The 17,665-nt window shown below is 38.8% G+C and overlaps 1 protein-coding gene across 1 annotated transcript; it reads left to right on the forward strand.

Annotated features, from left to right (window-relative positions):
- Nucleotides 1-16,423: 16,423 nt before the first annotated feature.
- On the forward strand, nucleotides 16,424-17,335 carry LOC309569160 (olfactory receptor 6N1-like; the record flags this gene model as incomplete). The annotated part of the gene is made up of 1 exon (XM_082274921.1): nucleotides 16,424-17,335. One exon carries the CDS (start codon nucleotides 16,424-16,426, stop codon nucleotides 17,333-17,335), a length of 912 nt encoding a protein of 303 aa, XP_082131047.1.
- Between the last annotated feature and the right edge of the window lie 330 nt (nucleotides 17,336-17,665).

Here is a 17,665-nt window from a genome sequence, read left to right on the forward strand (position 1 = left end):
TGTTAATCATACAAATTAATTAGGTTTCAGTAACATAACAAGTGAAAGAAAGTCTTCAACACCGGGGGGGGGAGGGGCGTTACAAAGAAAAGGGCAATAACCACCTACTGCCCGCCAACAGTACATTTACTGCAGCTTTTCTGGGTTTAGCAGTGTTCATGAGTTATTGGACGCAGCACAAGTTTGTTAGCAGGTTACAGCCAATCATTTTCACTGTATACTTGCTGATCGGCTGTGGCCAATCACAGCTCAGAGATCTGTGTGTTTGCAAACAGAACACACACACAGGTTCTGACTGGGTTTCTGCCTGCTTTTAGTTACTGTTCAGAACTGAAAGCAAGGAGAGACTCCAGCTAGATCTACAAGTAAAATCAGCACACATACAATTGCCACTAGTACAATGTTAGTATACAGTATTATAACTGATCACTGTATTAGTGTCACTAGCAATGTCAGTGTCAGTTAGTATCCCTCCCAGCCAGTTTCAGAGCCAGATTGCCCATCACGCTATCACAGTCACACTATAAGTTGCTGATCCCCTCCATTACTAGTAATACTAGTATATACTAGTAATAGCGGTGATCAACAACTAGTGTGACTGTAATAGCGTGGCAGGCAATCTGGCTCTGACATGGACATCACTAGTCTGTATGGATCAGTATGTTGATCACGATCAGAACTATAGTAGTGTCCCCAGTAGTACAGTGTCCCCAAAAGCACAGTGTTAGCAGTATTAGCCCCAATTACAGCCAGCACTTGCATTTAGCCCCTCTGACCCCCTCAACAAGTGCAATGTCAGTATAATTTTGCTGATCACTGCTGCCTCCGATACATTGTCCACAAATCAGCAGTGTTTGCAAGATCAGGCCTGATCTCTGCTAGCAATAGCAGCTCACTCTATTTCTCGTGCACAAGCAGTCCCTGACTCTTTTTCCCCATAGTCGCCATTAGGTACCTTTAAAGTTAGTGCCCAAAAAGTCCAAAGAAAGATACACTAGTGAGGGGGCGTATGGAATTCTGAACATGACTGATGAGAGCAAAGGGGAGGCCTCACTGTTAGAATCAGGCTCAGAATATGAACCTGTAGAAAGCAGTGGCACCCTGCCAGCTATCTCGGATAATAGTGAAGAGGTCCCTGCTAAAGCCAGGGTACTTGACCCCATGTTGCTGAAGTGCTAGAAACATATGATTATGCTCAGATGCAGCAGGGCACAATTACTAGTGCTGCACTACTTTTTGGTAATCTGGAAAGCACCAGCAGTGTAGTACATCCTGGTCTTTTAGACACCAGCACTATAGTTTTTCTTTTCCAATGTTTTTATTTGAATATTCAAAAAGGAAAATACAAACAATGATGGACGATAGTGGTTATCGTGCTACTATGGTCCTACATTTATACTTCAACATATGTATTATCTCTAACAAAATCTATTTTTTGGCACTGATATAAAACATTGTCAGTATTGCTGAGAGTAACATATATGGGTTGACCTCAATGGGGAGAAATATTAGTAGATTTTGTGGCCAGTCTTCTTGCCCTCCCCATAAAAGCCAGCCAGAACATATAGTTACATAGTCAGGTTGAAAAAAGACACATGTCCATCTGGTTCAACCAAAAAAAAAAAACAGTAATGAAAACCCAACCATACAATCCCATATACACAATCCTATACCCGCAGTTGATCCAGAGGAAGTAAAAAAAACCCCCAGCAAACTATGATCCAATTTGTTACAGCAGGGGAAAAAAATTCCTTCCTGATCCCCCATTTGAGTGTTAACATCACTATCTTAAAAGAATAGAGCCTACCTTTACATTGTTCCTATAGACCAAAGTAATGTTTATGCCCAAAAGTACATTGCCGCCAACCCAAAAAAAACACATGTATACCCAGCATTAGGAGCATGGGGTGGTGAGGGGGTGGTGGCTCGGCTATGCTCTGCATATACTTTTTTCACTTCTTTCTGGCAGAGATTTCTTCAAATAAATTGATGGCAGCAAGCTGAACAAAAAAAAAGAACATTAAATCCATGCCCAAAATTAGAAGAGTGGGTAAATGTGTGGCGGAAGCTTCTAATGTTGGCCATACATTTTTCTAGCACAGATTTCTTCATCCACATTGAACATTGATTGATGTGAATGAAGGGATCTGTTAGGAATCACAGGCTGAATGAAAAAAAGAACATTGTATGAATGCCCAACATTAGAAGTGTGGCAGAAACTCCCAATGCTTGCCATACACATAATGTTTTTAGAGGCCCTCTCCCCTGGGATAGAGATTCCCTATATAATGTTCTCTCCTTTAGGGATGATCGAACTTTTGAAAAGTTCGGTTCGGCCAGAACATCCGAACTTCCCGAAAGTTCGGCCCGGATTTCAGAACCCCATTGAAATCAATGGGACCCGAACTTCGGTAATCAAAAAACACAATTTTTAAGCCCTAAAACCCAATAAATGCCCCTAAAAAGTGCCTAGGGTTCTGGGTCATGCCCCATTAACTATTAATCACACAAAAAAAAGTTCTTAAAAATTGTCATTTTTTATAAAAAAAAAGCCAATTATTGAAAAAATTAAAAAAAAAAAAAAAAAAAAGAGGTTATAAATTTCTGAACAAGCGCAATTTCACCACAAGTCTCAGATTCCTTAGGGAATGGGAAACAGAGTTAGATCGTTCTTTTAAAGATTTACAGAAATGTAATATGTTAAGAATGGCACATACCTCTTCTATATATATCAAAATACAGGAGACTAATTACAAACTCATGTCCAGGTGGTATAGAGTCCCATCTCAGGTAGGTGTTAGTGGGGCTATGGGCTACAGGGATCCCATACCCATATTTGGTGGGAGTGCCCAAGTTTAGGCCGTGCTGGGCTGAGCTCAGTAATTTATTATCGGAAATTACTACGGTCTCAATTCAGGATGACCCTGTACAGTGTCTTTTTCATGGCACTCTAATTTCAATCAGGGCATATAAGAAGAGTATAGTCCCCCATCCATTAGATGCAGCTAAGAGGCTAATTCCAGTCTTTTGGAAAAAGTTACAAACATCTACTACAGAACATCGGGTAAAAAAAGTTAATGAAATCCAGGAAGCTGAGAAATTAGTGTTTATTTATAGCAATAGATTGGAAGAGTTTCATGTTAAATGGGAACCCTGGATCTATTAAATAATAAATAGTACAAAGAACAAGAGCTAAATAGTCACTTATCCCATGAAAGGGGGGCAGCTTTAACTTCTGCTTATTATGCACTTTGAAATCCTAATTCCATTGTGTTAGAAATTTATGGATCACCCCACTTTTTTTATTCCTTTTTTTTTTTTTTTTCAGGATGTATTAATAGTTATATGTTATGTGATTTAGGTTGAAGATTGTATGGGGATTTATAATTGTGTAGGGTATTATCTGTTTGCATACTGATTAAGGACAAATAAAAATTATAAAAAAGATAGGGAATTTAACGTTTGCAGATACATAACTTTTTGTTTAAAAAAATAACACACTTTTAAGTTTAAAAAAATCACATAGCCCTTAAGACGACGAGTACTGGGAAGGCCCCTGGCCCTGACGGGTTCACCCTTGCATATTATAAATCTTTTCAGAATATTTTAGGCTCGAAATTTGCAGAGGCTTTTAACTCTATTTTAAAATCAGATGCCATACCACGAGATACCCTCCATACCCACCAGCAAAGACCCTCAGCAGGGTCAGAGTTATAGGTCTATATTCCTTCTAAATGTAGATCTGAAAAGAGTTTTGGCTAGTCGACTTTTGCCCTATATTCCCTCTTTTATACATCCCAATCAGTCTGGATTTATACCTGAATGAGAGGCAAGAGATAACACTCAAAGAGTGCTGAGTGCTACACATCTGGCTCAAAAGAAAAACATTTTCTTTATTCTTTTATCTGCTGATTCAGAAAAAGCCTTTAATAGAGTAAGTTGGGAGTGAACATGTTGGCATGAGTAAGGGCACAACAATCTATTTCAGACCCTTTTTTGATCAGTAGCGGAACCCGACAAGGTTGTCCTCTGCCCCTCCCCCCTTTTTTATACTCTCTCTTGAACTAGTTTTATGGACTACTAGGTCCCACCGGGTAATTACAGGCTTTATTGGTTCTAATTATGCTCATAAGGTTGCAGCATATGCAGGCGATTTGATTTATATTCTTTCATCCCCTTAAACTTCCCTTCTGGCCTTGTTACAAGAACTGGAGGTTTACAGGGAACTTTCTAATTAGAAGATTAATGTTTTAAAATCAGAAGCCCTTAATATTATGTTATCCCCTAAACAACTATACAATAACAATTTACCTTGTGGTCTTCTTCTTATATTAAATATTTGAGCAAGCCGATTCTTGCTTACTTAAGACAAATTTTTTAATTGAATTTGACTTCAAAGATAAGAGCAGATCTATGAAACTAGAACAAAGCAGCCCTTGCATGGTTCAGACTAAATACAGTCTGGAAACTAAATATTTTACCACAACTTCTTTTTTTATTACAAACTCTACTGATGTCTTTACCACAGAGTTTTCTGAAAGATCTAAGTACCCAATTTCCACACTTCCTTTGGGGGGATAAGAGGGCAAGAATCAGCAGAGCAATTCTAACTCTTCCCAAATCAAAGGGTGGCATTGGGTTTCAATCCCCATTTATATATTATGCCACTGGCGTGATTGACTGGTGCACCCAGAAGACAATTAAATCATTGCTAACCTTGTTAGGGAGTAGGGACACCTTTCATACTGTTAAATCTATTTTCAAGACAACCTCTCCTTATCTTAGTCCGCTCCTGCCACATTTATTACCCCAAAGTTTTTCTCACTCACAATTCTGCAATCTCTATGCCCAAGGGATATTTCAACTGAGTCATCTTTCATATCTTTCATTGCAAAACAAACCTATTGTAAGTATACAAGCCACATTTGGTTCAGACTTGGATTTTTTCTGTTGTTTTCAAGTAGGTTCCTGCTCGCGAGCCCTTCCATCAAAATATCAAATTGCTTGGTGTCTAACATCATTTGAGGATTTTCAATAAAGCAGTGCTGGTTAAACATGCCCTATCACAATACTATTCCTTGGTGAGACCATCAACAGGACGTGGGCTTTATGACAAAATGGAACAGCTAAAATGTTATTGTTTGCTCACAAAGCCTCACTGGCAAACACATATCAAGAACATGGTTATAAAATACTATCAGGTGGTAAAAAATTCCACAAGTTTTACGTATGATCAACTCTCAAGTATCCCCCTTATGCTGTGATGTTGCCAAAAGGCTGAAGGCTCCCTTTTACACACCTTCTTGGACTGCCCAATAATTAACACTTTTTGGTTTTGGTTAAATCTTCTATAAAAAATCTTACCAGATGGTTCCATAAAGACTCATCAGCCACATATCTCTTACAAGATATGCATTTATCTATCAAACGATATAAAAATTTACTTTTTAAACATCTTCTGAATGCTGCAAAAGTGTGTATACCGGCCCTGTTGAAACAAAGGACTCTTCTACAAGTGCCGATTAGACATGCCCTATCGCATTGGCAACTTATGGAACAGTTAACATCACTCATTAAGAATCAGTTTGAGAAACATTGTGAGATTTGGATGCCTTGGCAGTTATATCTGGACTCTCAGTGAGTAGACCTCAAATGCTGGGATGGATGTTACAGTTGGAGGGAAGAGCTTGGCCCTCTCTGCCCTTCCCCTCTCTGCACTTCCCCTCTCTGCACTTCCCCTCTCCAAAGTCATTCCCCTCTCCAAAGTCATTCCCTTCCTTCCCCTACTTGACTCCTCCCCTCTCAATTTCCTTCCCTTTCTTTCTTTTTTTTTTCTCGCTTTCATTTTCTTTTCTACCCTTTCCTCTCTTTTTCTTAATTTTCTTTGTACCCTCTAATGGTCTATTGTTGAAAAATTGCCCTCAACAGAGTGAAGACCCTAATACTTTGTTGAGTCACGGTATACATGATTAAATACCCGATAAGTTCTTTTTTTTTTGCAGATTATAAGTTTTTGGTTTCAAATTATGGTAACGGTAATTGTCTGGTGACCCAAAGGAAGATGGACTAAATATTTGATTGCCATAAGATGTATTATTTTCCCTGGTCAGAATTAAATAAAGTATTTAATAAAAAAAAATGTACATGCAGAAAATGCTATACCATCCTTTTTCTTCATGCTTAGGTGGTACACAGTTTATTGTGCTCTGTGACTTTCTATAAAACTGCAGAGGTAAAGAAACACAAAATCTCTAAGCCAAAGGAAAAAAAAGGAAAAAACCAAACAAACATAAGTTAAACTGGCATGGTAATAAAACTAGCTTGATTAGTGAGATAAGATAGAGGGAGAGTTGAAGACAGGGGAAGGTGGGGGGGGGGAATAGTCACGGAGGGGGTCGTAAAACTGTAGTATAATGAGAAAAGAAACCCATATCTAAGTTTAGGCCGTTATTTTTTGTGTCAAAAAGAAGTATCATTCTTAGTTCAAAAGTTTTCCTTTCCTGCATGGTTCTGAAATTCCCTTTAAGAACTAAAACATTGAGGTCTTCTATAGTGTGGTCCGGTTGTGAAAAATGATGTCCCACAGGTGTACAGAAACTATCTTCTTTATGTTCCTTGATGGTATGTCTGTGCAAATTCATCCTCGCTTGCAACTTCTGTCCTGTTTCACCTATACAAGATCCTTTGCTACATCTTTTGCATTGGATGAGGTACACAACATTATTGGAGGTGCAGTTGTATGATCCCATAATATTAAAGGTCCCATTTGTGTGTGTAACACTTTTAGACAGATTGATCTGGTTGCACAGTTTGCAGCGTTTTTTATGGCAGGGTTTGCTCCCATTATTTGGGACTTCATAATCAGAATGAAGTTTTCTGCTGATTAGTTTATGTCTGAGATTGGGTGGTTGTCTGAAAGCCAGTATTGGAGGTTGTTGGAATATTCCTTTCAGAGTTTCATCTTCTGCTATGATGGGTTGTAAATCTTTGAATACACTTACCTAACATATCTCAGGCCTTGTAGAAAATATTTTAAAACCATTAGTCATGAATACTGCGAGTTTCCTTCAAGACACTACTGACTTTCTTAACAAGCTTAACAATATACAACAATTACCACCAAATACACTTCTAGTCACTATGGATGTAGAATCGCTGTATAGTAACATCCCTCACAAGGATGGAGTGGCTGCATGTCACAGATTCTTATCATCCTCACCAAACCACAAATACAGTGCTGAGGATGTTACACAGCTCATCGAATTCATTCTTACACACAACTACTTCACTTTCAATAACGACATCTATCTCCAGTGTATGGGTACTGCTATGGGAAGTAAAATGGCACCCCAGTATGCAAACTTATTTATGGCTGATCTGGAGGACAAATTCCTGAACAGCATACAACATAAGCCATACAGATATTATCGCTATATTGATGATATTTTCATCATATGGACAGAAGGTGAGGAAAATCTCAAACTATTTTTTTCATTGGTCAACACCTTTCACCCATCTATCAAACTTAAAATGGATTATTCTAGCAGGCATGTCAACTTCCTAGACACCACAGTATACATCAGAGATGACAAGCTTCATACTTCGATATACAGGAAACCGACTGACCGATGCAGCTATCTCCACAGTTCCAGTTTTCACCCCGAAACACACTAAACGGGCCATCATACACAGCCAGGCCATCAGATACCACCGAATCTGTTCAGACCCAAAAGACAGAGATAAACATTTCAGAACACTAGCAAACTCCTTCCGTAAGAAAGGTTACAAAGACAAAACCATCAACACCGGCATAAACACAGCCTTAAAAACCCAAAGGGAAAATCTTCTCCAATACAAAGAGAAAAAAACAAATAACCGGGTGCCTCTAGTCACCACATACAATCCAGGACTAGAAGGGATAAGAAAGATAATCATAGATTTACAACCCATCATAGCAGAAGATGAAACTCTGAAAGGAATATTCCAACAACCTCCAATACTGGCTTTCAGACAACCACCCAACCTCAGACATAAACTAATCAGCAGAAAACTTCATTCTGATTATGAAGTCGCAAATAATGGGAGCAAACCCTGCCATAAAAAACGCTGCAAACTGTGCAACCAGATCAATCTGTCTAAAAGTGTTACACACACAAATGGGACCTTTAATATTATGGGATCATACAACTGCACCTCCAATAATGTTGTGTACCTCGTCCAATGCAAAAGATGTAGCAAAGGATCTTATATAGGTGAAACAGGACAGAAGTTGCAAGCGAGGATGAATTTGCACAGACATACCATCAAGGAACATAAAGAAGATAGTTTCTGTACACCTGTGGGACATCATTTTTCACAACCGGACCACACTATAGAAGACCTCAATGTTTTAGTTCTTAAAGGGAATTTCAGAACCATGCAGGAAAGGAAAACTTTTGAACTAAGAATGATACTTCTTTTTGACACAAAAAATAACGGCTTAAACTTAGATATGGGTTTCCTTTCTCATTATCCTACAGTTTTACGACCCCCTCCGTGACTATCCCCCCCCCCCCACCTTCCCCTGTCTTCAACTCTCCCTCTATCTTATCTCACTAATCAAGCTAGTTTTATTACCATGCCAGTTTAACTTATGTTTGTTTGTTTTTTTCCTTTTTTTTCCTTTGGCTTAGAGATTTTGTGTTTCTTTACCATGCTGCTAACATTTTGTGGATCAGTACTGCTTGGATCTTGATGAAGGGGACATACCCCGAAAGCTTGTCCTGAAAAATTGTATGTTAGTGCAAATAAAAAAAGTATCACGGACAGTACTCAATGGTCTCTGTCGCAAGTGCACTAATACGGCTATAATTACCTCAAGCATGATGGAAGATACTGCATATAGCCGCATAAAGAAGCAGTTAACCAACCTGATCACAAAGGAAACACAGATCAACAGTGACATCTTCTTTCTCTCAAGATGCAAAAAGAGGAACCTCATACCTCAAGGTCTCCGGATTAAAAATCCTTGTGCAAACACACTGAACTCTCCCTATGCAGAAGGACTTTGCAGACGCACCAGCGAAAGATTAAGGAACAACCTCATTCACAAACTGTATGGTAAAAGGGAAACCATCAGGCATCAAAAGCAGCCGGTGTTTGAAACCTTAACATCATTGGTCCCTACAAGCATCAACCAAATTAAGAATGAAATGGAAACTTTACAAAGACGACTTCAAAAACTTGCCATGAGCAGGAAGCAAAAAAAACTCCAAAAGCTACACCAAGAGCAGACCTTGTGGATACAACCCAAACAACATAAAACAAACACAACATCTATAACTCCTGCTATCAGTGACTTGGAATCAGATTCAGAATCCCAAGGTATCATCTGTGTGAATGCTGACCTGACTGAAAATGCGGATATAACAGAGGAACTAGGAATCATTAATTTGTCAAATCATAAACTTTCTGAACCAGAAATAGCAGTCCTCTCCAAAGGCCTCACGTTCTGCCCAACCACCAAATTGGATAATTTACAGGTATTGTCAGATATGGAGGAATTCTTCAGGAGACTAAGGCTCAAAGAATATTTTCACAGAAATGAAAGTTATCCTAGGACAACAGAAAGTGACAAAAAGAAAAAGAACAGCAACTTCACACCTCCACAAGGACGCAACCCCAAACTGGACACCTATATTGACAGCTTCAGACTGCGAGTTTCATCCCAGATATCCACCCAGCAAAAGAAAACGTTATACAACCTTTCACCACTGGAGCGAAGAGCTATACACGATTTGCGCAATGATCAGGCCATCACCATCAAACCAGCAGATAAAGGCGGAGCAGTCGTTGTGATGGATACAAACAAATATATACAAGAAGGCCAGATGCAGCTTGCAAATACTACTTACTATAAAAAACTGGATTATGATCCAACCCAGGATTTTACTAAGCAATTAAAAGGTCTCATTAAAACTACACCAACCCACCTACATTCAGAACTTATCAATGCTATTCCGGATAATCCAGAAATTGGGGACTTCTACATGCTGCCCAAGATTCACAAGCCAGGAAATCCAGGCAGACCCATCATAACAGGTATGAATACACTTACCGAACATATCTCAGGCCTTGTAGAAAATATTTTAAAACCATTAGTCATGAATACTGCGAGTTTCCTTCAAGACACTACTGACTTTCTTAACAAGCTTAACAATATACAACAATTACCACCAAATACACTTCTAGTCACTATGGATGTAGAATCGCTGTATAGTAACATCCCTCACAAGGATGGAGTGGCTGCATGTCACAGATTCCTATCATCCTCACCAAACCACAAATACAGTGCTGAGGATGTTACACAGCTCATCGAATTCATTCTTACACACAACTACTTCACTTTCAATAACGACATCTATCTCCAGTGTATGGGTACTGCTATGGGAAGTAAAATGGCACAGTATGCAAACTTATTTATGGCTGATCTGGAGGACAAATTCCTGAACAGCATACAACATAAGCCTTACAGATATTATCGCTATATTGATGATATTTTCATCATATGGACAGAAGGTGAGGAAAATCTCAAACAATTTTTTTCATTGATCAACACCTTTCACCCATCTATCAAACTTAAAATGGATTATTCTAGCAGGCATGTCAACTTCCTAGACACCACAGTATACATCAGAGATGACAAGCTTCATACTTCGATATACAGGAAACCGACTGACCGATGCAGCTATCTCCACAGTTCCAGTTTTCACCCCCAACACACTAAACGGGCCATCATACACAGCCAGGCCATCAGATACCACCGAATCTGTTCAGACCCAAAAGACAGAGATAAACATCTCAGAACACTAGCAAACTCCTTCCGTAAGAAAGGTTACAAAGACAAAACCATCAACACCGGCATAAACACAGCCTTGAAAACCCAAAGGGAAAATCTTCTCCAATACAAAGAGAAAAAAACAAATAACCGGGTGCCTCTAGTCACCACATACAATCCAGGACTAGAAGGGATAAGAAAGATAATCAAAGATTTACAACCCATCATAGCAGAAGATGAAACTCTGAAAGGAATATTCCAACAACCTCCAATACTGGCTTTCAGACAACCACCCAACCTCAGACATAAACTAATCAGCAGAAAACTTCATTCTGATTATGAAGTCGCAAATAATGGGAGCAAACCCTGCCATAAAAAACGCTGCAAACTGTGCAACCAGATCAATCTGTCTAAAAGTGTTACACACACAAATGGGACCTTTAATATTATGGGATCATACAACTGCACCTCCAATAATGTTGTGTACCTCATCCAATGCAAAAGATGTAGCAAAGGATATTATATAGGTGAAACAGGACAGAAGTTGCAAGCGAGGATGAATTTGCACAGACATACCATCAAGGAACATAAAGAAGATAGTTTCTGTACACCTGTGGGACATCATTTTTCACAACCGGACCACACTATAGAAGACCTCAATGTTTTAGTACTTAAAGGGAATTTCAGAACCATGCAGGAAAGGAAAACTTTGAACTAAGAATGATACTTCTTTTTGACACAAAAAATAACGGCTTAAACTTAGATATGGGTTTCCTTTCTCATTATCCTACAGTTTTACGACCCCCTCCGTGACTATTCCCCCCCCCCCCCCCCACCTTCCCCTGTCTTCAACTCTCCCTCTATCTTATCTCACTAATCAAGCTAGTTTTATTACCATGCCAGTTTAACTTATGTTTGTTTGTTTTTTTCCTTTTTTTTCCTTTGGCTTAGAGATTTTGTGTTTCTTTACCATGCTGCTAACATTTTGTGGATCAGTACTGCTTGGATCTTGATGAAGGGGACATACCCCGAAAGCTTGTCCTGAAAAATTGTATGTTAGTGCAAATAAAAAAAGTATCACGGACAGTACTCAATGGTCTCTGTATAAAACTGCAGCAAACTTAAGGTGAGCATGGATAGGGGTCTGTGGCAGATCAGCCATATTTTTTTTCTAAACTCACCTCCCACCTCCCTTATGCTTAGCTCAGTGTTTGAACCAATTGAGTGCTATTGACCATAGGTGATATGATTGCACTGCCTGACTTGCCCAGAGTTGAAACAGCTTTTCATTTTTTTTTTTTTTACTGCAAGCAAGTGAAGGCTTCTAGTGGACTTCTTGCAACAGAGCCTAGGATCAATTTGAAGAGGACCTGAACTGTGGAAGTGGTGTCCAGAAAGAGCAAGCAGAAGGAAAATGAATAGTCATCGTTTGCAGGCTCTCTGTAGCTGATCTTTTCCCAATACTGAGTAAACATGCTTTGTCCTGCATTGTATTTCTGTGTGGATGTGGCCATCTGAGTAGAAAAAAGTGTCTTGCTCATGTTAGTTGTCCCCTGAAGATCTTATAAAAATGGCAGGATAATTAAAATGCAGGAGCACAGGTTTACATAGCACAAATACACAGAACGAATGAAGCAAAAGCAAGGAGATGCATGTAGTGCAGAACATCTCCAAATCTCAATCAACTATCAGTCAGAGGCAGTGGTACTTTTTCAGGGGTAGGTACACTTCAGCCCTCCAGCTGTTGTGAAACAGTCCCATCATGCCTTTGGGAGTCAAGCTTGTGGCTGTCAGGGTCTTGCAAAGCCTCATGGGACTTGTAGTTTTATAGCAGCTGGGGAAGTTTGTCTACCCCAGACAACATGTTCCTGTTAAGTTAAATCAAAATAAGCATTATACTTTGTTTGCAGTGTTACCATAAAGGTGACCATTATGCTCATGGTATGCAGAAAAATGTAGTAGAAAATGTAGCAGAAATGTTAATTGTCACGGTTTAGGGTGGTGCATTGTTTATTGTGCTCCATGACTTTCCATTAACCGGTTGCCGACCGCCGCACGACTATATACTGCGGCGGTCAGCCCCGGCCAGGCAGAGTGACGTATCGGTACGTCACTCGCCTGTCACTGACTTGCGAGCCTATCGCGGGCGGGCGCGCGCCCGCCGAGGCGCGCGCCCGCCGCGGCTCGTTCACAGGCAAGTCAGTGCGTGTGACCGGCGGACTCGATGTCCGCCGGCCACACTACGATCGCTCCTGTGAAGGGAGAAAGACAGAGCAGCTTGTGTAAACAAGCTGCCTGTCAGTTCTCCCTGTGTAAAAGTGAAGATCTGACCGTTCTACTATGTAGAACGGTTGATCTTTGCTTTTACACCAATAGCCATGTCCCTACACAGTAGAAAGCACGCCCCTAGGACACACTTAACCCCTCCCTGTCCAATAAAGTTAACCCCTTCCCTGCCAGTGTCATTTTTGCAGTAACAGTGCATATGTATAGCACTGATTACTGCAGTAATGTCACTGGTAACCCCAAAAGTGTCAAAAATGTCAGTCAAGGGTCCGATCTGTCCGCCGCAATGTCGCAGTACCGAAAAAAAAATCGCAGATCGCCGCCATTATGCGTTAAAAAAAAAAACACCAAAAATGACAAAAATCTTTCTCTTTGTTAGTAAACGCGATAACTTTTGCGCAAACCAATCAAAATACGCTTTTTGCGATTTTTTTTACCAAACATAGGTAGCATAAAACAAATTGGCCGAAAAATGTTAAAAAATTTTGATTTTTACTTTTTTTTTTGGGGAATTTCATATAAAAAAATGTGAAAAATATTGTTATTTTTGCAAAATTTACGCTCTTTTTTTGTTTATAGCGCGTGATCAAAAAATCGCACAGGTGATCAAATACCACCAAAAGAAAGCTCTGTTTGTGGGAAAAAAAGGACGTCAAATTCGTTTAGGTACAGCGTCGCACGACCGCGCAATTGTCCGTTAAAGTCACGCAGTAAAAAATCGCAAAAAAACCCCTGGTCCTTTAGCAGCCAAATCCTCCGGGGCTTAAGTGGTTAAATTAGGCGCCTGTAAAAAGCTGAAGGTGAGTGAGAGAAAGGGTCCGTGTCAGTTCAGCCATATTCTCCTGCATCCCCTTGCCATAGGACTGTGTAGGAACCATAAAATACCAGGAAGTTCACTCCTGTTTCAGGAGGATTAGAAAACCTGTTTTAAGGGTAAATTTTAACTTTAAAATAAATTTGTCTTTTAGAGTTATTTACCAACATTATTGTGTTAATCTTCAAAATCCCCAAACTCTTCATGCTCAGTAATTATTAAAATGCCAAAGGATGTTTCCCCCTGTGTGCAAATAATAATTCATAAATATCCAATACATACACTATATAAAAGCTAAGGCACATGAAATTCTAATCCAACCCACTGAACATGTTTCTGCTGTAGTCTTTGTGAATTTTGTTATTGTTACAGCTTTTATGAGTTCATATTTTACAAAATCTAAGGTAGGCCAAATCCTTAAAAAAGAGCTAAGAAAGAGTATTTTTTGAATTACTTAATATAATATATAATACATATTCATTATTTTTTTTTTGTGAAAAAATGTTTTTAATTCTTGCTCATTATCAATGGACCTTGTTTATGAAAACGGAGGGGAATAGGAGTGTTGCCTATTGGAATCAGTCATGCTTAACCTTTTATTCATAAACCTGAGCTGAGAAAATGAAAAAAAAAAAAAAAGGTGTTTGGCTACTTTAGGCAAACAATTCTGTCTTTTACTTTTTTTTTTTTTTTTTTTTTAGTTTCCCACAAGTTGGAATTCCAGACAATGCATTACCAATATTTTTAAATACACAACATAAGGTAGCTGCGAACCAGAATCTCATCATTATCTGAGAATTAGGAGTTGTAAACATCCAGAAAATAACAGAAAATAAAAAATGTGGTGATCTTATTGATGACAAAAGCTTGCACTGTATTACCATACTCATAATGATTAAATCACATTGGTTTACCAAGCCTACATACAGAACCCCCCCCCCCCCTTCCAGAAATGTTATCCTCCTTGAGATATTGATGTATGGCTGTTTCAAGAAGTCTTCAAAGGTGTTGAGATCAAACTACAGACATCCTCTGCAACAGGGATAGTTTAGTTAGTCCTTGCGACTAAAAAGGTGTAGGGCCTGCACATATTATATTACAACACCGCAGCTTATAATGTGGTTTTATATAAAGGAAACTCTCTTAGCTGTCAGTTTGGTTAAGGACATAGTATGGCCTATATCAGTTTCATCAAATAAAAAGCAGCTAAAGCTCTGGAAAAAAATGTTTAAATCCTTGCAATGTGTATAATTCATCCAGCCTTAAAATTGGAAAGAAGAAAGGAGACAAATCATAGTACAATCAGATGCTGGCAGCACTGCTTAAACACACATTGCAGATATTTTGTACATATACAATAGTTAGTGAGGTTGAAAAAAGACATCAGTCCATCCAGTTCAACCTATGATGTGTGTGTGTATTTGCTGTTAACCAGACATTGTATACCCCTGTACGTTGTGGTCTTTAAGGTGCCCATCTAATAGTTTTTTGAAACTAACGATGCTCCCTGCTGATACCACTGCTTGTGGAAGAGAATTCCACATCCTTACTGGCCACGTGTCTTATTGTATTCCCTTTCTCTGAAAAGTTTGTTCCTTATGCTAGGGTCATCACCAGTACATTATTTGTACATTGATATCATATCCCCTCTCAAGGGTCTCTTCTCCAGAGACAATAAGTTCAGTGCTTGTAGTCTTTCCTCATAGCTGATGTCCTCGATTCCCCTAATTATTTTTGTTGCCCTTCTCTGGACTCTCTGCAGCTCCAGCACATCCTTCCTGAGGACCGGTGCCCAGAACTGGACAGAATACTCCAGATGTGGCCGGACCAGAGTCTTGTAGAGTGGGAGAATAATTTCTTTATTTCTGGAGCGAATCCCCTTTTTTATACATCCCAGTATTTTGTTGGCTTTGCTTGCAGCGCCTTGGCATTGCATGCCACTGCCAAGCCTGTTGTCCACCAGTACCCCCAGGTCCTTTTCCATCTTAGATTCACCCAGAGGTTCCCCCCTTAGTAAGTAGCTTTCTTTCGTGTTTCTGGCACTTGTTTCTCATATCTCACTTTTCCCTTTTCTTTCAGACTGAAAACTTCTGGCAGGGTTCTCTCACTTTTCCTTTCATTGTTCAAACAGCATATTCTGGTAACCCTTCTGTAGGTTGTAAAGTGCTAAAAAAATATGGTGGAACTATAAAGTATAAAAAGGGGTTATAGTAAAATAAAAATGTAAACATATTTAAACTGAATTTTAAAAAAGCAGTTTGAAAAATTAAAGCATACTTGTCTGCAGGAAATGTTCCAGCTGTCCACTTTCGGAGTTTCTCTTTTTTATAAGATGCAGAAAAAGAATAGATGTTTGTTTGGGTAGAGATAGAGGTCCATTAAACCTCTGCCTATGAAATGTAAAAATTCTTTAAACTGACTTTTAAGGATTTTACTAATATCATTCTAGAAACCAGTGATTCCTAATATGATTCATAATCAGGTAATTATACCTGAACGTCTATGGCATGGAGACAAACAACAAGACCACATTGACAGAATTTGTTCTGCTGAGTTTCTCCACTTATCACCAGATTGAAGTCATACTATTTACTGTGATACTTTTAATGTACATTATATGTATCTCTGGCAATCTTGCAATTATTCTCTTAGTTAAAATGGAGCTATCTCTTCACACTCCTATGTATTTCTTTATAAGTTGCTTCTCTGCTCTAGAAATTATGTTCATATCAGTTACAATTCCAAAATTGCTATCCAGCCTAATTTCGAGCAAAAGATTTATCTCCTTTGTTAATTGTTTTACACAATTATATTTTTTCAACGCCTTTGGAGTAACAGAATGTTATCTACTTGCTGTTATGGCCTTTGATCGAGATCTAGCAATCAATAATCCTCTGCGATATGGATCATTTATGACTCCTAAAATTTGTATACGGCTGTCAATTCTTCCATGGGTCAGTGGCTTTCTTATTGGTTTAATTCCAATAATCTTTACCTCCAGTTTGGAATTTTGCAGATCCAATGAAGTCAATCACTTTTTTTGTGACCTGTCTGCTTTGCAGAGCTTGTCATGTTCTGATACATTCCATAGCAATGTGGTCACCAGCATAATCACTGTATTCGCTGGGCTATTTCCATTTTCTGCTATCATAATAATTTATATTCATATTATATTAACTATCTCAAAGATCAAGTGCATTGAGGGAAAGAAAAAAGCCTTTTCCACATGCTCATCCCATCTTATTGTGACCAGTTTGTTCTATGGAACAGTGATAATTATGTATATCCGACCAAGATTTACTGACTATGACAAATTTATAGCCCTCATATACACAGTCATCATACCCTTCTTGAATCCTTTTATTTATACACTGAGAAATAAAGATGTGAAAGTAGCTTTGTTGAAACCAAAATTTTGAGGTGTTATCAAGAAACCATGCACGGAAGCATGACTATATAATTAAATTAGAAAGGACATCATTTATGAACCTATCACAAGGGTCCAAGTCCAAACACTGTGTAAACATGGGTGGATTTTTATTATACTAGGAATTATGTTATAGTATATAGCATTTTTAGACTGGAAAAATAGAAACAACTGAGGCAAATGTGAGAGCAAGTACCTCTTTCAAAGAAAGTTGTACTCCCCGTGCCTAGGAATGAGTGCTTTAAGTATAAATGATAACAAGTATGTTTAAATAGCAGCAGCAGTAGTGTAAACGGTATAGATTGAGAGAAAATAGTCCTAA

The sequence above is a fragment of the Pelophylax lessonae genome (assembly GCF_965119305.1).
Source record: "Pelophylax lessonae genome assembly, chromosome: 13".
Taxonomy (NCBI): Eukaryota; Metazoa; Chordata; class Amphibia; order Anura; family Ranidae; genus Pelophylax; species Pelophylax lessonae.